The 22,563-nt window shown below is 44.1% G+C and overlaps 1 protein-coding gene across 1 annotated transcript; it reads right to left on the bottom strand.

Moving 5' to 3' along the window:
• Positions 1-6,132: 6,132 nt before the first annotated feature.
• Positions 6,133-22,195, bottom strand: LYVE1 (lymphatic vessel endothelial hyaluronan receptor 1). Its single transcript, XM_004711535.2, has 6 exons — positions 22,004-22,195; positions 14,305-14,473; positions 14,047-14,189; positions 8,779-9,078; positions 8,127-8,205; positions 6,133-7,523 (listed from the first exon to the last, which is right to left on the bottom strand). The coding sequence occupies exons 1-6, from the start codon at positions 22,086-22,088 to the stop codon at positions 7,337-7,339; spliced, it is 963 nt and encodes a 320-aa protein (XP_004711592.1). The 5' UTR covers positions 22,089-22,195; the 3' UTR covers positions 6,133-7,336.
• Between the last annotated feature and the right edge of the window lie 368 nt (positions 22,196-22,563).

Here is a 22,563-nt window from a genome sequence, read left to right as displayed (position 1 = left end):
AGCCATGGGCGTAACCATAGCAGTGATTGTGAGGACCGCACAGGCCAGGCGGTATTCCGTTCTGTTGTGCGGAGGGTTGATCTGAGTGATGCCAACTTGAGGGCACTTGACAGCAACAACCACATAATGGAGAACTGCTCAACAATAAAAGGAACGAGCACATGAGACGTTCAGCAGTGCGGATTAATTTCAAAATAATTATGCTGAATGAAAGAAGCCAAACAAAAAAAGTAAATACTGTACTTTCCATTTACATGGAATTCTTGAAAATCCAAATTACAGTGACAAAAAGCAGAGGAATGCTTTCCTTGTGTTCGGGCTGAGGAGATCAATGGGTGGGTGGTGATGAGTGAGGGGTGAGTCACAAAATGATTGAGGGACCCTTTTTGCGTAATGGATATGTTCATTGTCTTGATTATACTGATGGCTTCACAGATGGCTTCCGATGTCAAAAACATTTTCAAACTTAATCGTGTGCTGTTTCTTATGTCGCAGTTGCATTTCAGTACACTGAGAAGATTTATAACTATATTTTAAAAGACTATTTCAGTTTAATGTGAGCATGGGAGTCTAGAAACAATTCTGTACACATTGCCTTCAATTTTATAAATGGAGTCAGTAGCTTATATTCTTTTTATACCTAGGGAGCATGTAGTGAGGATTGGGCTAAGGGAGAGACTAAAATATTTTAAAGTTAGTATCATTCATGGCATCTCTTGTGGTCTCATCACTGTAGTGTTTTTCATAACTTTACAAAAGCGTGTTGTAAAAATCAATAAAGATGACTTTATTAAAGGTCATACATTCATAATAGAAGATATTAAAATTCCTTTATTGGAATGGAATTATAGTTATATTGTATCAGAAGAAGGAAGCCTTTACTTTTTGTACATATTAAAATATAGGAAAATATTTGTAGGTAACCTTAAATATAAATAGTAAGGCTTACGGAAGAAGAAACGTTGTGATCACTAGGCCTTGTGTCTCCTTGGGATGGCTGGGATTCTCCATTGTTTGACAGTAAGCCCTTCCCCAAAGATGCAGGTGACAGCTTGGTGGGGGGTGGGGGTGGCCTGTTTTGATATCTATAAGAGATGCTGTGGAGAGAAGTGTTTTGCTTCATTCATTCCTGCACGTGTGGATCCTGTGTTTGGTTCTTGGGACATGTGCCTGACCGCGATACTGCCTGCTGTTCCTGGGAGCTAGCTATCCATGGCCTACTGAAACAGCCAGTACCCGGCGCCAGCTTTCCCCCTACCAGCTCTCATCTCCTGGCTTCCCTGCCCCAGGGAGCCACACGGGTCAGGACATGCCTTTGGGGTAAGACCTGGGAACCAAACTGCCCTTACTGCTTCTACAACTCTCTAAGCCACTTTTCTTTCTTTGAGCCATTTCTCCTGGCATTGACTCCTCGTTCTATGTTGCTGATTTCGCTTCTCTAGAAAACCCTGCCTAACATAGCTAGCCTAACACAAACTTCCGGGTTAATAAGAAGAGCAAGGCTTTTGTAATAAATCTTGTGATTTGTATATTCATATTTTTCTGGCCAGGTAGATATTTTCCAGATGAAGATAAAACAAGCATTTCAATAGAATCATAGTAAACACCGTCTTGTGACGTCCACGAAACTTTGAGAGACGTTCAAAATGATGTATCTTTTATTTCTAGGAAAGCACAGCCCAGGACTTCTCTCTTTGAAAAAAGCAAGGTCACTGAACATCTGTGACAGGACTATGGGAACGTGTGCGGAAGATTTGGAGTGGCTATGGATTTGAATATTTTTAACATCCTGTATGTAATTCGTAGAATCATGAAGTGGAAAATTCACCTAGCCTAACATGGTTTTTTTTTAATAGATGAGGAAACTGATATCCAAAGATGGGAAGTGACTCACTCAAGGACTAACGTGCAAGTAAACAACACTGGGTTCAGATCCAGATTTCCTCACCATTAGTGTCAGGTATTTCCCCACAATTCATTACTGCTTCTAATTGTATCGGTGTAGGACATACTGAGAAGAGGAATATGTGTGAAATGTGAAGTTTGGAAAATTGGAAGTCTTCAACAATGAAATGGAATGCATAAAGATTGATAGTAGGCATTAGTGAGCTGAAATGGATTGGTATTGGCCATTGAAAATCAGATAATCATATGATTTATTATGTCAGGAATGAAAAATTGAAGGGGAATGGCATGACCTTGTCAAAAAGAACATTCCAAGGTCTATCCCGAAGTGCAGTGCTGTCAGTAACAGGATGAGTTCCATAGACATGCAAGGAAGATCGGTTAAGATTACTTTTATTCACATTTACACACAAACTACTAAAACCAAAGGTGAAGAAATTGAAGATTTCTACCAACTTTTTCAGTCTGAAATTGATCAAACATGCAATCAAGATGCACTGATAATTACTGGTCGTTTGAATGCATAAGTTAGAAACAAGAAGGATCAGTAGTTGGAAGATGTAGCCTTGGTGATAGAAATGGTGCCAGAGCTTGCACGATCGATCGATCAAATTTTGCAATGATCTACTCATTAGAAATACAATTTTCCAACAGCCTAAATGGTGGCTACATTTGTGACCTCACCAGACAGAATACGCAGGAGTCAACTTTACTACATCTGCGGAAAGAGATGAGGGAGGCACAGGCCATTAGAACAGGGCCATGAAGCAACTGCAGAATCGAGCTTTACTGGCTCATATGCAAATTCACGTTGAAGCTGAATAAAATTGAAACAAGCATGCGCCGTTGTGAGGATGGCGAAGGACCGGGCAGTGTTTTGTCTTGTTGTGCACAGGGTCGCTATGGGTCAGAGCCGACGCCGTGGCACCTAACAAGGACAACAATTAGGATGTTGGTGAAGAATATTGACCATCAGCTGCCAAAAGAAGAAACACATCTATTTTTGGAAGAAGTACAACCAGAATGCTCCTTAGAAGCAAAGAGAGCAAGACTTTGTTTCACCTACTTTGGACATGTTATCAGCAGACCCCGGTCCCCAGAGCAGGACATGATGCTTGGTAGAGAGTCAGTGAAACAGAGGGAGACCCTTAATGAGATGAATTGATACGGGTGGCTTCAACGAGGGGCCCAGGTGCAGCATTGGTTGTAAAGATGCACAGGAGTGGAGTCTGGTCTGTTCTCATGGGGCCCTGCGAGTTGGAAACAGCTCAATGCCACCTAACAGCACACTGCAGAGGACCATGCACTGGTCTACAGTTCAGAGAGAGTTTCTTCGTCTCGCAGGGTATTGTACTCTGAGGTCTTGATATCTTGCTGAGCCTGCCTGCCTCTGGCTGCTTCTACTCAAGCTCTGTTTTCAGCCCTCTGCTCTACTTCTAAGCGTTGGGAGAACTCGTGGCCTACTAGCTTCAACTAGCATCTCGCCTTAGCTGATTTTCAAGTCCACATGGTCAATATGCATTTTTCACGGGTGTTCCAATCCTGTATTTCCACAGAATATCTCCCAGAAGAATGAAAGGATTGAAGTGATGATTCCTTAGACTTAACTCACAGAGCAAAATACCTCCAGCATTTTTTCTGGTCTTGAGTCTTATTCTTAAACAAACAAAAAAAAAATCCCCCTAGTTTGTATGTGTGTTTGCTTTTTTCTTTTTGTGGTTCCTAGTGTCTAACACACAGCACAAGAAATATTCCATCTCTAAGTATGTTCTCATGTGAGTGTTACTAAAGGATCCCTGGTGGTGCCAGGAGTTAAGCACGGGGCCGCTAACAGCAAAGTTGGTGGTTCGAACCCATCAGCCACTCTGTGGGAGACAGATTTAAGTCTCTATAGCTCCTCCCACAGAGATGTACAGTCCTGGAAATCTACAAAGCAGGTCTGCTCTGTCCGTAGGATCACCATAAGTAAGAATTGACTCAATGACAGGGATGTTTTTTGACTGTCTTCAAAGATAGATGAGGAAAAAATAGGTACCATTCTCATTTCAGATTTACAGAAGATAAAGCAAGCTTAAAGTGGTGGAGTCACTTGCTTAAAGTCACATGTCTATAAATGGTGGAAAATAGATTCAAATCCACTTCATCTGTTCTAGAGCCTTGGGTTTTAGCTAGTGCAGCTTACTGTAACTCCGGAGCTTATCCCATTCTGTACTACCACCGTTAACTACGGCTCTCATGATCTTACAAGTAGGTAAGTACAATAAGATCTTAGGTGATCAACCTGACTTATCTAATCTTCTATCTTGTTGCCAGACTAAGCAACTTAAAACACTAGCATTATAAGTCTGTGCCGTAAAGGTGATGGTGCTTGGTACTGGACCAGTGCTGAACAGTAGCATGGGCCTTCGTATTGTGGAGCTCATTTTAAATGGATTATTTTCCCACCGCATTGACTAGCAGATCTATCTGCATCTTGTGGAGAGTAGGTTCTATATGGTACTTGGCCCCATTATTACTGTGTGAGTCTAAGCCACCTCCCATTACCTTCTCCTACAATCCTTTACTGCTATCATCTATGACCACTGGCCTCCGTACAACCCACGATGGTCCATTTCCTGTGGCATACTTCCTCCTTACCCACAGCAGGACTGTTGTGGAGGATCTGGTTATTTTCAGCTGACACCCACAGATCACAGAGAGAAGATCACTACCTACATACTTTTCTTCTTCACTCCCCGAGAACTGAATAACGTGTAAGGGACCGGAAAACCAGAGTTTCAAACTCATAGATACCCAGGGCCAGGCAGATAATGTGATGAATGAAATGGGCTGGTTGTGGAAAAAAGGTAACAGCATTACAAAATCCATATGAAATGGCACCTTCACTTTGGCATTCGGGTGCAATAGAGAGTGGTGAGGACTATGGTGAAATGGAGAAATGAGCCATTGAAAGAAGACAGCCACCACTTAGCACAAAATAACTTTAGCTATAAAGGAATATGGATTCTTTATGTCCAGATATTCCCATATTTCAAGGGTATCCAGAAATATAAATATGGAAAGTCTCAACATTTAATTCTTGGCAATTAAACCAAATTTCAAAGTAATCCTCTGTGAACCAATCATTAAAACCCATGCTAGCATATTATGTATGCTCTCTGGGCTAGAAGACCAGGGAACCGAGGGTCACTGGTGAGGGGAAATGATATAACAGTTTAGGGGACAGACTAGAGAGAGGGAAAAGGGAAGCTGCAGAAACAGAGCAAGTGGGTTTGCCGGAATCTCCAGCTCTTCTTGTGAATTCTGAAACAGGATTTGGACCCGGGACCCCTGCACTGCACTGCCCCTCCCAGATCAGGAAGCAGAGCTATGACACCACAGATGGATGGGGCAGCACCACAAGCAGGAGATAGCGCATCAGGGCTCCTGGCTCATGGAGCAAGAAAGCCCAGTGCCTTTGCACAAGAGTCATCCTCTTATCACTAGTGTAGAATGAACAAGCTTTACCCAAGCAGGGCAGAGACCAAGAGGTCATAGGGCCCAGAGGGGCTGAGGACCAGAAAGAAGTATGCCTGCTAAGGGGTAGGCATGGGTGGAAAGAAGCTGTTCTGACTGAAAATCTGTATCCTCGGCATTTCTGATCCTGAATTGTAACCTGTTCACTTCCCCTGTTCCACAGTTACAAACCCCGTAATTGTGAGCCTGGTCTGCGAGTTCTGTGTCTCCACTGCAATGGATTATCAAATCCAGAAGAGAAGCAGAGCGCCATGGGAGGGACAGTTGGCCTCAGAATTGGGAAAGAAGGTTGGAGGGTGAAGGCAGGTCTGCCCTCTGAGTCGTAGGGCTCAGGCTTTGGGCTGATGTTAGTATGATGCCAGCATGATGCTCCTTGCCCCTTGTGAAGTCAAAGGTGGTCAGACACTGCCTCCCCTCCATTCATACATGTATGTACTTGAGTGGCTTAAAACAAGACTATTGGGGCAAGAGCAGCCCCACATGGTGAGATATGTACTGTTGGCTTTACATTCACTTCCTTTTTAACCACCAAAGTCACCCTTCTTTTGCAAACAACAGAGTGTGCTTGGGTCCTTCGATTCTGCATTACACATCTTTACTTTTGCAATGATACTTCTCAGGTGAGAAAGAACCGAGAGGACACACCTCAGGCTGGTTCCTTTCCTGCTGAGGTCCTGCAACTTTGCGATAATGAGTAAATAAGACCACAAAAAGGTTTCTAATTGCTTTTATTTTTCCAGCCCACATATCTCTGCACTTCACAAACTCCTCTTGCTGAAACAAGGGAGCTCATAAGGCATTTATTAATGGCATTTAAAATGGGCTCTGATGTACAGAGGTAATAATGGTCTTCTTGGGCATGTTAATAATAAATTAAGATTACGATGGTTGCCATTTAGAGAAAATAATGAATAGATTAGTGTTAGCAAAATAACGTTAGTACTGGGAGAGGATAAGCTAGATATATAAGAACTGCAAAACATTAGCCTCAGACAACATCCTACTATATGCAATTTTTAAAACTAATCACATTCAATTGCAGAATGTAATACCTTGCACAGTGTTGGATGTAAATGCATGTTGAGTTTTATTACTGTAAATGAGTTTTATTACTGTAAATATATGTATTTACCTCAGTAATAGTTTCTGTATTTCAGATTTGTGTTTTTTTGGTTGTTTCACATAATAATATATTGTTTCTTCTGGAGAAAATAGCAGTAGCAAAAGAGAGAGAAAACAAAGTGTGGGTGTAATAAAGTGTGATTCCAACTGCAATCATCCAAAGAAGAATGCTTTGACCTTGTCTGTGTTTGTAGACCCTTCTGACAATAGGCTTTGGCCTCGTTCTTTTTATCTATTTATGTTGGCTTTGTGGAGATTAGGTCTCTAGTCACATGAACCGCCATGGCCTCACGTGCTAGACTCTGTCTTCCCGCCCTTCCCTCTTGTCTGGCTCAGGCGGGCATGCCAGGGTGATGTAACTGTTCCTCTTTCCGATCTAAGGAAGGATCTGGGCCAGGGGAGTCGACAGAGAACGCCTGGACTCAGTGGCTCCTCGGCTTCCAACTCACGGATTTCCAGGCCAACCGAGCGGCCCTTTCACCAGTGCGTACTGATTTTAGGTTCCTGGGTTTTTTGCAAGGCTCCTTTTCCCTGCTGGGATTTGATTAGGACATAATTAGACTAGAAAGGCTTTGGAGGTAGGAGGGTAGGATCCAGGAAGCACTAAGAAAGGAGGAGTTCCCTTTGATGAACTCCGGAGTCTACAGGTGCCCCCGAGTGATTCCAGTTAGGGACCAAGGATGAACTTTCTTCTTTGGTTCTTTGGCCCTTTGATTTTCCCCAGCTGGGGGTGGGATACTTGGACAGCAAGAAAGAAAGCCGTCGTATGTGTGTCCTCTCATTTCGGTCTCATCTAAACTTCAGCTTCTAGGCACCGCACTGCGGTTTTAGGTGGAATCTTGGGCTCTTCTGTCTTCTTGTCAGTTTTCTTTGATTCCTCAGTCGGATTGCTGTCGTTAGCTCGCTCCTCCTTCACTATTTTGGTTTCAATCATTTCCTTCTGCTGACTTTTGTTTGTAAATGGGAAGGCCTTCACGTACCTGTAAGTGTAAACAAAAAATGACAGTGAAAAACTTCCATGTTGTACAAAGAACAATAGAGGATGCTTTATCTATGCCGGCCCATGTTTTGGCTCAAGTCACTGGATGCTTCTCTTTCAGAGTGATGCCCATACAAGGTGGCTTCTTCAAAAAGGTTGGGGGAAATCTTCATGACCTTGTCATTCCATTTTTCGACGAACTTTTGAAGCCCCCTGGTATATACCTACTCAAATCACATGAACACATGTCACCATCATGGATCTATTTAGATAAGACTGTGAGTTCACAGGCCAAGCTGTAGGCTAACCTCACAGGACGAAAGAGCAAAATAAAGTCTGCCCTTTCTTTCCCAGCTGCCAGTCTTTTCTTCTTGATTTTAAGGGGATGGCCATTGACCTCTCTCTCAAATCTAGGTGAAATACATGTGAGGAAATACTAAGAAAGAGTAAAGGCAAGGAGAAGACGTAAGAGGTAGGAGATAACTGACATTGTAAGAAGACCAGCATCTCCAGCGTAGCCAAGAAGATGCCACAACCGCCCTGGCCAAACACAAGATGGCGCTATGACAAAGATTCCAAGGCTAGCAATGTGCAAGGACCCCACCTTTTCACATAGCAGACCGCGAGGCCAGCTGCAGCCGCAAAGAAGAGGAGGGCGAGCACAAGCAGAGTCGTGGGAACACCTGCAAGAAACAGAGACAGGCCTGTTGGTCTTCCACTGTTGATCCATGGTCACCTGTTTCTCTTTTCAAGACTCATCTTTACCAATGATTGAGACAAGAGCTGATGTCGGGAGAAGCCTTCTCTGTAGCCAAATCTGCTCCTTGGCCTCTCAGCTGTAGAATCCTTGGCCCTGCCCTTCCAGCTTGCCTCTGCTCTGTAAATTAACAGTCCGACAGATGGAGCCCATGTCCTCCCCTGGAGCTAACTGAGTGCAAGACCTGCTATAAGAGAACCAACCTGCTAGCTGCTAGAGTCTAGTGGAAGGCATTCGAGACCTATGTCCTTAAAAGAACTTCTACATATTAACAGATAAAGAATTCTATTTTTTTAAAGTCTTTGAGACCATTTTATCTGCAGAGTATTTAGTTAGATTATGGAGTTCTTCACAGCTCCAAAGTTCTGTAACTGTTTGAAAATTGATTTTGCATGAAGCCTTTACTTATCTTTGACAGGTCCTGAGCGTCCAATCTGGAGACAGGCCAATTTCTCTGTTACCTGTTCTACATAAAACGCATGATACAGAAAGCTTTTACCTCCAAACTCAGCAGCTTCCTTCTTAGAGGCCCCTTGACTTCCAATATGTAAATTGCTTTCTGTGACTGTGGTAGTTGTTTCCACGTAAATGTCTGTCATGCAGATTAATTTCCGTTTCCGTGAACTGGAAGTAGAAGCTTTAGCAGGAGCAGTAGTCAGAGCAGGAGCAGAGGAATAAGATGATGTTGAATATGAACTGTCATTGACATTGATTTTTGCTGGATATGTTGAAGTTTGAGTTTCGAGTGTAGGCTCCTTGGTGGTGAGAATTTCTGGAAGGCACGAGTTAACCCAAATATCTGTAAGAGAGAGAGGATAGAGTAAGTAAATAGTACAGCGGCCCGTCACTTGTTTTTTTCTGCCTCCACTCTTCCCTCCTTCCAGTCCTTCCACACTGAAGCTGGAACGATTTTACTGTAAATCTAACCACACCACCCTCCTGCTTCAGTCATTCGGTGACTACGTGAGCTGCTACCTGCTGGCATCACAGCCTCCTCTGAGAAAAGTCCTCCTCTCCAGGCTCCACTGAAACCCCTCTCCTGTTTGGTACGTGTTCGCGCCCATCAAAGGCCCTGGCTCTGATGCTTCCTTTACCCATCAGACTTGCTGCATCCCTCTATTTGGCTCACTTTTGATTGCGATTCAAATGTCTGATGGAACCTCTCTTTCTCAGGCAGACTGGTTGATTGATTGTGGCCCCAGGCACTTGTCGTGCTGGTTTCCATCACACTCTTCCCCACGCCCCTCCGGGGAAGCAGGGACTCTGTCTGTCTGTCTGTCTTGTTCATCATGATTTGTGCACGGTGCATGGAACACAGTACATGGTCAGTTATTATTCGATGGATCAAGAGGAAAGGGAAATTTAAGGAAGTAGAGAAGAATAAATAGACACAGGACACCCCCTTAGGAGAAGGTTCTGCCGAAATCAGTCTTCTCCGTGCTCATCAAAGAAAGGTTTTGGGTGGGGAAGGAGGGAAAAGGGAGGAGCTGGCACCAATGGCTCAATAGAAAGTAAATGTTTAGAAAAAAACGATGACAGCCTATGTATAAATATGCTTGATACAATGGATGCTTGGATTGCTATAAGAGCTGTATGAGCCCCCCAAAAGATGATCTTTTAATTTAAAAAAGGAGGTTTTAAAGAGGGAGTGGGATGGGGCTGGGGAAGTGGGAAGCAGGGCAGGGACCAGGGTTTGCTTTCCAATAGGTGACAGAGAGGAAACTAGCATTTACCGAACATGTCACTCTGAGTCGACCATGGTGCTTGGTTTTTCAGTAGCTGTTATTTAATATTTTCTCAAACTCTGATTTATATAAGAGAAGAGTAAGGTTCAGAGACACGGCCTTGCCTAAGGATCCATACCGGTCGATGGCTCTCACTGCCCCTGGGTCAGAGTCAGAGCGACCTACAGGACAGAGTAGAAGGGCGTCTGGGAATCCCGGGGAGACAGCTGCACCTCCTCCTGCAGAGCAGCTGGTGGCTTCAAACTGCTGAGCTTGCAGCGCGCCCCCAGTGGGTACCCAGGGCTCCTCTAGAGGCACACACTATATCGTTACATCAGATGCATCGGATTTTAATCCCTGGGAATTTGTGACAGCAGTCGGTGGCATCTGCTGGGACCTAAGCTGTCAAGCACATTTGTAAATGAAGATGACTGGTTTTGAACATTAAGTAACCAATCAATCGAAGTCATGCATACTACTGATAAACCACCTGTGTCAGTGTTTGGTTCCCGTGGGCTCTTAGTCCTGTGCACTAAATTCCTCCCTGTCTTTGGTCCCTTCTTCCTTCCCCTTTGCTGCAGACGGGCAGGGACCAGTAGGTGTACCTTAGGTGCTGACCCACAAGTGCTCAAGACCCTGAAGCCTATTCATCAAAATAGGAGGTAAAACATTGTTATTGCAACTGACTGAGTTGTCCCGTAAGACTAAGACTATGGGCCTGAGCCCTTTAACCCCGTCACCCAATCCCTTACAGTGTTGGATATGTCAAGGATGTCTCCATAACGGTTCCGCCTGTGTTCTTTATTGTGCAGAAACATCGCTGTAGAACGTCCAGTAGTGTATATACTTATGCCGACAAATATACCTGTATTTGCATGCGTGCTCAAGCATACCTTCCTATTTATAGCATATACATTTTTGGTTGTTATTACTGTTTGGCAAAATTTGTATGTGTCATAACATTTTTCACAATTGTCCTTTTTCGGCCATACTTCCTCACTTACTCAGGTCAGATTGTGCCAACTTTGCACACATTTTGGATTGCCTGTCCCATTACTCTAAATAACTAATGTCTACTACTTAGCCAAAAGTGAGACCGTACAGTCTTTGCCTTTTCGTGACCGACATATTTGCCCTCAGTGCAATGCCCTCCAGGTTCATCTGTGCTATGTTTCATGGACTCATCATGACTCTTTATAGTTGCGTAGCACTCCATTGCCTGTGTGTACCGCCACTTGTTCATGCATTCATCTGTTTGTCCTGAACATTTATGTACACTTCCCATTCCAAGCATATGCTAAATTCTTCTCTTAAGAAATGAACATGTTTAAATATCAGTAGGGAACAGCATAATGAGCACAGTATACTTGGGAACCAGATATAAGGCATGGTTCCTGCTTCCCGGAGGACAGAAGTATTTTGATAAGGGAGATGGCTCTGGCCCAAAGAAGAGATGACATTTGGACCGAGGACGGAGGAGTGGTGCATTCTTTCAAGAACTGTTTCCTCTTGGAAGGAGGAAGCGCTCTGTGCCAGGCATAGTGTTAGGGATGTGACACTAGAAAGACAAATTCTCTCCTTTCCAAGGGTTTACATGCTTTGGAAGGACAGGGATAATAAAACAAAGTAAACCAGAAATTTCAGAGAATGATAAGTGGTGAGGAGAAAATTAAATAGGGCAAAGATTAAATCAGTAGGAGCGGAGGATGGGACACAGATACTTTGGGTAGGTTGATAAGAAAAGGTCCCTTTGGGGAGGTGATATTTAAGCTGAAACCTGAATGGTGAAACGTAGCTAGTCATTGAAGATCTAGGGCAAAAACATTCCAAGTAAAGAGGACAGAAAGATAAAGCTCCTGAAATAGAATGAATTTAGCATGTTTGAGGAATAAAAGACCATCGGGTTGGGATAGAGAAGTAGTCAATCTAGTATGGAACAAGCACAGCATACTCCCATCGATAGGAATAGCACGGTGCAGTCCTCTAGATGTTTGAAAGTGTGGAACGTGAGAAAGGTGGCAGTGAACACGGGGTGGCTGGAGTATAGGGTGTGTGAGAGAGGACTGGAAACACTGCAAGCAGGAGTTGAATCTGTGAGGATAGACTGAGATGAGAGTGTGAAGGCTCATGATGGTCATGTTAAAGCGTTTGGAAGTTATTTTGTAGGGGAGAATATTTTCCGCAGAGGTCCACAAACCTCCTATATGGTATGCAAAATATAAAAGAGGCCTCATGGTTTACAAATGGGAAGTCAACAAAGGCTGCAGAGCAGAAGCATCACAATCATCCTTGCAGCATGGCATGCAAAAAGGAGAGAGCTAAGAATCCAGAGTGTCTGGAACCCTAACACATAGAGCTTCGAGATTTGGCCCCGGGGACAGTGTCATTGACGTAACAGAGAAACAGCAGAGAAATCGGTCCTCTTTCTCTAGCTCCTGTTTGCTTTATTCAGGCTGGCTATCTAATAATCCCGCTGACAAATGGCAGGAAGGGCAGGCAGCTAACACACAGAGCTATTGGACAGGCCTGGGATATCAATAAGCTAATAAGCAGGTATGACATAATAAGGAGGCAATTCCCCAGCCAACGGTTATGAGGCAGAAAAGGGAGATGATGAAGACACACACACACACACACACACACACACACACACACGAAGCAGCGCATGTTCCAGAGGTGGCTCTGTGATGACTGACTGTGGCACATAAGCATGCGAGACCCCTCTTCTGAGCGACAGCCGGTGTCTGTGGAGTGAGGCATTGAATGAAGGGTTTTGAGAACCCTCCTGAACAAGACCAGAGAGGAATTATACTAGAGTTTAAACTCTGAACACCCAGTTTGTAGAAAGCTACAGATGACAGTAAAAGCCCAAAATTCATTTGCAGGGTTTCCAAATAGTATATTAGAAAGTGGATTAATGCAGATATAGTTAGGTTAATTTTATTACCTTATCATTTGTTTTCACTTTTGATTCATTTTAAATGTATTCTAGTTTTTATTTTCTTCTGCTTTCTTTTGGATTGAGTGTTTTTTTTGTGTGTGTGGGGGGGGGGTTGTTTTGTTTTACATGATTTTGTTCATATGGAATCCAGGATAGGCAAATCTATAGAAAGAGTAACTACATCAGAAGTTTCTTAGAGTATGGCAGGGGGGCTTTGGGAGAATGAGGAATCATACTTAGTAAATCATACTAATAATAATGCATATAAGAATGAAAAAGTTCTAAAATCGATTGTAGGGATAATTGTATAACTCTTTTTAATATTTCTAAGCCCTCAAGTTGTATAGCATGTGGGTCATATGCCAATAAGACTGTTAAAAAAATGAAGAGTGGATCATCTTAAACATGTCAAATGGACCATCTACTTTTCTCTATTGTAAAGGGGTGTGGGGAAAAGCCTAACTTCAGTGTTAGACTTGAGTTTGGACCTTTACTGTTGTGGGACTTCTTTATCTGCCAGATGCAGTGATAAAGTTTACCCTAGGAGTCAGGGAGTAACACTTGCCAGTGCTCTAGTACATTGCTTTGTCCATGTGGGTGCCCTACACACATTTCTGTCCTTCCCTTCTTCCTGTTGATCTCACGGGATGGGTGAGGGAGTGAATGGGGAAAGAGGCAGGAATGGAGTATTTTGGGGACCTTTGCCCTACGTTGCCATTCAGTCACATTTTTCCTAATTTAACCTCTAGCTGGGTCAAGTAAGTTCTGATACACTCAGCTACCAACCCCAAAGTTGGCGGTTGAAACACCCCCCCACCCGCATTGTAGAAAATGCCCCAAAACGCCCTGGCCATCTGTCTCCATATGATGGTGACAGCCAAGAAAGCTCTACAGAGCATTTCTGCCCGGTCACCCCCTGGGGGCTGCCAGGAGTCAGCATCAAGCCAACAGCCATGGGTGTGAGCGTGGCCAGGTAGGCAGTCCTGGGAGGATGAGCTGGTCTTCCCCATGACTGCTTCTGCTGCCACTCAGGCGGCTCTTTCTGGACAGGTCACAGAGGTCGAGAGACACAGCGGAAACGCTCCACCTGGATCTGACTCACCAGACGAGTTGTAGCAATAGGTCCCGAACCTTTGGTGAGCGGCAACTTTCCAAGTCAGGACGCCAACCCTATTCTTCCCACACTTGGGGTTTGCGAGAATCCGAGGGATGACCACAGAGGACCCATCTATCACCCAGCCAAAGCTGTGAAATAGAATGACAGTTGAGTGAATAACGAGGAGTCACCATCCCTGTGGCTGAAAATGAACACAGACCCAGGAGGGCTCCAGCAGTGTTACTGGAACCAGACATTTCTTACCTACAAGTCTCGAAGCCCAACGTCCACGCTGTTTCTACCTGGGCTTTGCTGGCCATCAGTAGTCCCAGTAGCCTACATGCCTCCTTGGCTTCTGTGAAATTCATTTGCACCTTCGTTTTGCTCACAAAGGTGACTCCCATAATTCTGCAAGGTCCTGAGAAGGAAAGATCTGCAAAGGAATCATAGGTCCTCAGGGTGCTGTTGTCCTGGTCCCCACGCACGGGCTCTCCTTCCTAGCAGAGCATTCCTGTCTTGATGCATCGGGGAGAGGTGGGTGTTTGGCATGGGCTGGGCATTTCTCTGAGGAGGAATATGGGTGCATGACCTGATAGAAACTGCAGATCCCACCAGCTGAGGGTCCATATCCTGTCTTCCTGCAGGAAAGTGCTTTGTTTATCATACAGGCATTGTGGTTATCAATTCTTTGGATGGATGCTTCAAGTCTTTTCTAGAGTCTATAAAACGAAGGGCTGAGACTTTGCTATAGAACTCAGGACTCTGGTTAATAGACTAGTTAGTAACTCTCTAAACCAGCGGTTCTCAACCTGTTGGTCGTGACCCCTTTGAGGGTTGAGTGACCCTTTCACAGGGGTCACCCAATTCATAACAGTAGCAAAATGACAGTAATGAAATAGCAACAAAAATGATTTTATGGTTGGGGGGTCACCACCACATGAGGAACTGTATTAAAGGGTCGCGGCACTAGGAAGGTTGAGAGCCGCTGCTCTGAACCAACATAAGTTTCATTGTTGTTTGTTGCCATCAAACAGATTCCAATTCAAGGCTGCTCCCTATGTGCAGAGCAGAGCGGCTCCCTAGGGTTCTGAAGTGTGCACGTTCTGGAAGTGGGTCGCTGGCCTGTCTTCCATGGTATCTATCTCCAAGTGGTGAACCACCAACCTTTCAGGGAATTGTTAAGCGCTTCACCATCTGTGCCTCCCCCCAAACCCAAACCCAAACCTTATTGCCATCGAGTCAATGCTGACCCTACAGAACAGGGTAGAACTGCCCCATATAGGTTTCCGAGTCTGTAGATACATAGGAGAGTAGAAAGCCTCATCTTTCTCCCTCATAGTGGCTGATGGGTTTGAACTGCTGACCTTGAGTCATCACTACTGTGCTACCAGAGCTCCAGTTGTGTTACCCAGGGACTCCTAATGTGAGTTGGGGGACGCCATTATTTTTGAGATGAGCTGAAAATGATCTGTCTCTGACCATAGGGGGGCAGCTTACTCAGAAGGTCTTGGAGGGGAGGGGCAGTGATGGTGCTGACTGTTATCTGGGACAGAGAAACTAAATAAAGGTAGTAGAGCTGTAGCGTCAGACCGGGGCTTGAATCTAGATCGTGGTGCTTAGGTTAATGCTTCATCTCATTGTACCTTAGTTTCCTTATCTATAAAATCAAAAGGAGAACTACAAACTTCGTAGAGTCACTCACTCACTCACTCACTCACTCACTCACTGCCATGAAGAGGATTCCCCAGTCACAGTGATCCTATAGAACAGGGTAGAACTGCCCCTGGGGATTTCTGAGGCTTTAACTCTTTATTGGAATAGAAAGCTTCCTCTTTCTCCCAAAACTTCACATAGTGAGAATTAAATGAGTTAATTATGAAAAACTAAACAAAAAAAAAATCTCCTTTTTAGGATGGTTGCTGCCACATCGAGGGACGCAGTAAATCATAGATAACATAATTCTATGTATATGTTATTATCAAAGCATTGGTTTGAGTCTCCCAGTGATTTATCCCATTGAGAAAGTTTAGACAGTTAAACAGTTAAGATGTGAAGCATATATTTACTCAGAACCTAATGGATTCAGGAGTTCTCTTGGTGCACTCCCTTTGGATTCGGGTATTTATAGATCTGTATAAATTTTCCCAGGAGCCCTGAAGATGTAGTGGGTTGTGCATTGTTAACTGCAAGGTCAGCAGTTTGAAACCACCAGCCACTCCCTGGGAGAAAGATGAGGCTTTCTACTCCCCTGAAGATTTACAGTCTCAGAAACCCATAGGGGTAGTTCTACCCTCCCTGCAGGGTTGCTGCGAGTCAGAATCAACCAATGGCAGTGGAGTGAGGAGGATGAAATTGCCAAGCTGCACTGTATGCAGGTATATTATTCTTATTGGCCTTCATTCAATCTCCTACCTAATTGCTTATATACAACTCTGTGCATCATATGTCCAAGCAAATGCCTTGACCATTTTCTAGATCTGTTTCTAAAGGAACTTTCTTCCTGTAAACATGAAAGGGAACATTTCTAAGTTCTCCAGACAACCATGCTGTGTTCTGGAGCTGGGAATTGGGGACAGGAAGAAGTAAGTGAAGTGCCGTGTTTGAGAATGGCTTTGTTTGACCAGAGTCAACATCTCCTTATGAATGTGTGTGACTGGAGTGACAGAGTATCGTCTTCAGCCTATATGCACAAATACTACTGTCTGTATGGCTTTGGAGGGTGAGCGCTAACCACAAAGTCAGATGTTCAAAATCTCCAGCTGCTTCACGGGAGAAAGTTGAGGCTATCTACTCCCATAAAGATTTACAGCCTCAGTCACTGTGATTTTGAATGGACTCATGGCAGCTTGGTTGGCTTTATTGGTTTAATATCAGTATTGAGAGGGGGGCCTGGTGCTGTAGTGGTTACGCATTGGGTTGTGACATGAAAGAGCAGCAGTTTGAAACCACCAGCCCTCCCAGGGAGAAAGACATGGCTTTCTACTCCCTTCAACAGTTATAGTCTCCTGAGGGTTTTTTTGTTTACTAGTACTCAGGTTAATGCTAATATTAATACTAATACTCATCATCCTTTGTTACTAGACAGCAGACACCAGGCACTGTCTTTTTCTAACAGAAAGTTGAGGCTCAGTCAGGGAGAGTGAGTAATTTTCTTAAGCTCAGTAACCTAGAGATCCTGGGTGGCAGATTGGGGGTACAGGTCAATTATACATGATCCTAAAATCCCAGATCTTAACGATGCCATTGTGGTATCTCCTGCTGTGCTGTGGGTAGAACATATGGGCACACAGCTAGAGCTAAACTCTTCCAGCACATCCCTTGTCCTGGAGCGTGACTCCTGGAATTCACGAGCTTGCTGACTACTGCTTTGGGAATTGCCTGTAGGAAAACCCCATTAATTACTTCATAGTGTGGCTTTGCTATTCCCTCATCATACCCCCTTTTCACTGTAAAAACTATTATTTCTAGTAGGATAGACCTATTCTCAAAAGTGCATTTCTTGTTTGGCTGCAAACCAGAAGATTAGTTGTTCGAAGCCACTAGCTGCTTCTCGGTAGAAAGAAGAGGCTTTCTGCTCCCACAAAGATTTACAGTCTTGGAAACCCACAGAGGCAGTTCGACTTGGTGGTATAGGGTCACAGGAAGTTGGAATTAACTGATGGCAGTGAGTGAGTAGCTCCCAGAAAACAGACCTGGCTTTGAATATTCCTTCTGCCGTTTGCTGGCTGTGGGCCTTAGGCAAGTCAGCAGTCTCGATGATAAAACAGGGATCGTTCTCTCTTCCTCAGAAGGAGAAAACTTCCATCCAGCAGAGGCACGACTCACAATAGGCAGTCAGCAAATAGAAATCATTTTATTCTTTGTAACTTGGCCTCTCTAAGCCTCTTATTTCTTCATTTGGAAAATATCTTGAAATGATTGAATGAATTGATATACATACACATAAATAATCTATGTGCCTACATTAAAAAAACCAACCAACAAAAAAGCCCTTACTGCCACAGAGTCAGTTCTGACTCCTAGCTACCCTGTAAGAGAGGGCAGAAGTGCCCTCGTGGCTTTCTGAGACTGTAACTTCACAGGAGTAGAAAGCCTCACCTTTCCCCCTGCTGAATTTGAACTGCTGACCTTGCAGTTAGCAGTCTAATGAGTAACCCATTACCCCACCAGGGCTCCCCTGTGCACATAATAGGCTCTCAAAAATACTGGTTCCTGTCTACCCTAGATTAAGAACCGTAGTATCCCCCCAAAATGTTCTAAATCCTCATTTTTATACCCATGGTCATAGGCCCCATTTGGGAATGAGCTGTCTTGTTAACGAGGCAGGATTACAGTAGGGTGTGTTTTGAGTATTACTTTTGAGATCAAAAAGAGATGAAACGAGCAACCTCAGAACCCGACAGGAGCAGCGCTACCCTGTCCTACAGGGTCACCTTGAGTTGGAAACCACCCGATAGCAGTGAGCTTGGTTGGGAGTAGTAAAACCCTAGCTTACTTTGACGTGGCTGTTGGTAGAATTATGGAGGTCAAAGGTAACTGAGGTGGGGGCTCAAGCAGAAGTCAGGAGAGATATTAAAAAATGATCATCTTTGAGAATACGTAAGGTACCAGCAACAAAGGTTGCGAGAAATGAGGGCATTAAATACGCTTTTAGTAAGAATTTAAAAGAAAATGATAAACATATGATTGCACACTGGAGGAAGGGAGTTGCAGTGGCAGAAAACCTTGCTTGGATGATGTTCAAATGTTTGGTAGAAGGTAGAACTGGTAGGGGATGAATGTGCCTCTCTGGCTGATGAAAATATTCCTTGCCGATTATAGTAAATTGTAAGAAGAGAGAATGGACTTAAGCATGGACTGTGTAAAAGGGAAACAGAACTTAACGATTTGGAAAATGCTGTAGTACACACTAAAGACACGTGGCTGGGAACATTTCACCAAGGATGTGTCTACACCGTTCTTTCTTCTGGAGACTAAGCTTGTGACTGACGGATCTAACCAGCAACGACGGCAGAAAACTCATCAGCTTCGACAGAAGGGGACAGCGAAAGAATGAACAATGAGAACACTGTCCACCTCTTGAAACACTACAGGCAGGAAACTGGTCGAAGGAGCTGCACCTGCTAGCCTCCAAGGAAGGAAAAGGCCCATCCCCGGGGCAGTTCTGAAATCAGCAGGACTGTTGAAAGGAGCCTGGGAAGCAGGATCTTCTTGGTTTCAAAGGGCGGTGCCATGGTCTCCTGGATCTCAAAGAATGGGTCTGGCTTTGACACCTCAGTACTATTAAAGTGTGGCAGGGGAATGGAGCCGCTGCCCAAAGCTGGGGTGTGTAGCACTGTGCTCAAGGACAGGAGAATGGAGCCTGCCAGGACTGAGTTGGTGGGTTGACATTCAGATGGACTAGGAGCCATCTGGAAGGTGGAGCTGAAGTCCAGAGCCGAGGGCCCTCCATCCAGACTACTCCAGAGAGGTGGGCCAGCAACCAGAGTCTAATGAGCAGGGCCATTAGCTCAAAGCAAACAACAAACAAAACCCCCCAAATCATTGCCATCGCGTCACCCTATGGGGCAGAACTGCCCCTGTGGGTTTCTGCGTCTGTAACTCTTTACAGGAGTAGAAAGTCTCATCTTTCTCCTGAGGTTTTGAACTGCTGACCTTGTGGTTTGCCGCCCAATTTAGAAACCACTGGGTCACACACCGGGGCTCTTGGGCCATTGCCTAGTGGGTCTTGAAGAGCAGAGGATAATACTCGAGACTTAGGAGCTACTGAAGTTTGTTCTGCTGGGACTTGGACTTAACTGGTGCCCATTATCCCTTCCTCCCCAGTTTCTCCAATTTGTAGTGGAAATGCCCACCTTGTGCCTGTTCCACTACTGTGTTTGGGAAACAGATACATTCGAGATCTCTCACAGGTTCACAGATGAAGACAAAACTGCCCCCAGGGGAAAAACAAAACTGTCCCCCCCCCCCCGCCCCCCATGGAATACATCCCTAAAGCCTCTCCCATATTTGACTCAGAAAATGAGATTTTGGATTTGGCATTGATATTAGACTTTTGGAGTTTATGATGGATGGAGGTGTTTTGCATGTAGAAAGGGCATGAACTTGGGGTGGGGGGGGCAAAAGGTGGAATGGTATGAATTGCATTGGGTCCCCCAAAATAAACCCAAACTCACTGCTACCCTATAAGACAGGGTAGAATTAACTGCCCCTCTGGGTTTTGGAGACTATAACTCTTTGCGGGAGTAGTAGAAAGTCTCCTCTGTCTCCCTCAAAGTGGCTGGTGGTTTTGAACGGCTGGCTTTCAGATCACAACCCAATGTGTAACCGCTATACCAGACACCAAGGCTCCTGCCCCCTAAAATGTGTTTTAAATCCTAACCTCTCCACCATGGTATTAATTCCATTTGGGAATGAGTTACTGTTATGTTAATGTGGCAGGTTATGCTTGGAATTAATCTCTTTTAGATATCTAAAAAACTCACTGCCATGAAGCCGATATTGACAATTAACGATCCTAAAGGACAGGGTAGATCTGCCCTGTGATTTTATGAGACTGTAACTGTTTAGAGGAGTAAAAAGCCCTGTCATTCTCCTAAGGAGTGGCTGACGGTTTCAAACTGCTGATCTTTCAGTGAGAAGCCTAACACTTAGCCTCTAAGCCACCAGGGCTCCTTTTTAATGTATAAAGGAGATTAGACAAGCAAAGTGCAAGTGAGGTGGGCTCAGATCTAGGCCAGGACACATGGAGATCGCCAAGGAACCAGGAAGCAGACATGGAAGAAAAAAGGACCTTTTCCAGAGAGAAAAAGTCTTCCTCTAGAGCCAGTACTCCGTATTCAGACTTGTAACCTCTTAAAGTGAGAAAATAAGCTTCTGTTAGTTCAAGTCATGCCACGTGTGGTGTTTCTGTTATCGCAGCACTGGAAGGAACTAAGGTACAATCCCACCTCCTGACTGCTTCAGCCATCTTATTCCTCAATTATCGTTCTGAGTAACTTCTGGTTCTTTCAAAATTTTAAAGAAGATTTGTGTCTATTGAGGATGATGCATAGATTGGGAGTCATGTGTAGTCTGCCCATGGGGCGTCACAAAACAAAATGTATGTGAAAGTTTAAAAAAAGGAAAAATCAATCATTATAGCCTCTCTTATAAAATTAACACAATCTATTAATCCATGCTGGACCTGGACTTCAATTCTGTTCTCAATGTATCTTATGCCTCAGGGCATTTTCCAGCATAAGAACACACAATTTTCCTTTAAGAGCACATGCATACTCATTTGCCCACTCTATTCTAAGTGCTTTAGTGGTTGCGGCTTTTTGCTTATAGTGCAGAATGAGGTTTCCATTTAGGTATTTAAAAAATCAGAAATCACTTTATCTTTGTCATTCTTTTGATGGGAAGCTCATGGCTAATTTTCCAACTGACATTTTCTAAGAATTTTTTTTTCTGCTGGTCATTTGCTACTTTTTGCATCTCAAAAGATTGCATCCAATCTATCATATAGCAAAATGAGAACTGAGTCCATCTGTTGAGACTTCCAAAACTATAAAGTAGGCCAACATTTAGTGAGAGGTACCCTGGTTGCCCAGGGCTTATTGATAACTTTAAAATGTTCACAATCATGGTTTGTTTCTTTAATGAAACACGTTTAAGTTTACTCTTGATCTAGCAGTTAATGAAACCCTTTAAAAAACAAATGTCTCCTCTTTTCCAAAGTATTGTCTTGAGAAATATTCCATAACTAAAAATAAAACTGAAAATGCTGCAAAATGAAGTATAAATCATCTTGTTGAGAAGTCGAAAAGCTCAAGCAGAGCTACAGTAAGTAGATATTCCTTTGAAGTGGAGGCCCCCGCTGACTCCCTTCTCTCAGCAACACACAGCACGAGCTCACTGGGCTCAGGGCCCTTTGCAAGCGCTTGGCCTCCTTCAGGGAAGAAATCATTAGGAAACTTACCTTCAATTCGGAGAGAGCTTTGAACCAGGAGTCTTGTGGTCCAGATGGAGGCAAGGAGCAACACCACAGTGAGGCACCTGGCCATTGTGCCAACCCCTTCAGACTCAGGGACGCACCTCTGTGACTGGGAGTAACAGAAGCAGCTACTCAATCACCAGATGGAGACTGCTGGAAGTAGGGAGGACCCACTGCGCTCCACTTCATAACAGAGGCATCCGGAGTTCCCTGCTTTCAAGCTTCTGGCTTGCTAAAGTCACTGGGGGAAATGAGTGACATCCCCTGACCAGGCTGTACTTTATGGATGGCGCTCTGGAAACTTTAGCTAATGCTGACTCAGAAAACACACAAATGAGGAAGGGCGAGAGCACAGTGTGCGCTGTTGAGGAGTTTTCCAAGTCTCTGTTTCCACCATGTAGGATCCACTTTCTATGGAGTCCCTTCTTTCTTTCTTTTTTTTTCTTTTCATTAAAATTTTTTTTTCTAATCATTTTATTAGGGGCTCATACAACTCTTTTTAAAATATATATTTATTTATTTTAAGTCTTTTATTAGGGGCTCAT

The sequence above is a fragment of the Echinops telfairi genome, unplaced genomic scaffold, assembly GCF_000313985.2.
Source record: "Echinops telfairi isolate 266 unplaced genomic scaffold, ASM31398v2 ScPeMD7_60;HRSCAF=208, whole genome shotgun sequence".
Classification (NCBI taxonomy): domain Eukaryota; kingdom Metazoa; phylum Chordata; class Mammalia; order Afrosoricida; family Tenrecidae; genus Echinops; species Echinops telfairi.
Note: the sequence above shows the minus strand (reverse complement) of the source record. Positions and strands in the feature narration are given on the sequence as shown.

Bases quoted from the DNA above. Each gene is read 5' to 3' on its own strand.
- LYVE1 (XM_004711535.2), bottom strand. From the start codon at position 22,088: ATGGCCAGGTGCCTCACTGTGGTGTTGCTCCTTGCCTCCATCTGGACC. The intron at 14,474-22,003 runs GTAAGTTTCCTA...ATTCCTTTGCAG, and splicing joins AAGCTCTCTCCGAATTGAAG to ATCTTTCCTTCTCAGGACCT. The intron at 14,190-14,304 runs GTAAGAAATGTC...TCTATTTCACAG, and splicing joins TTGGGCTTCGAGACTTGTAG to CTTTGGCTGGGTGATAGATG.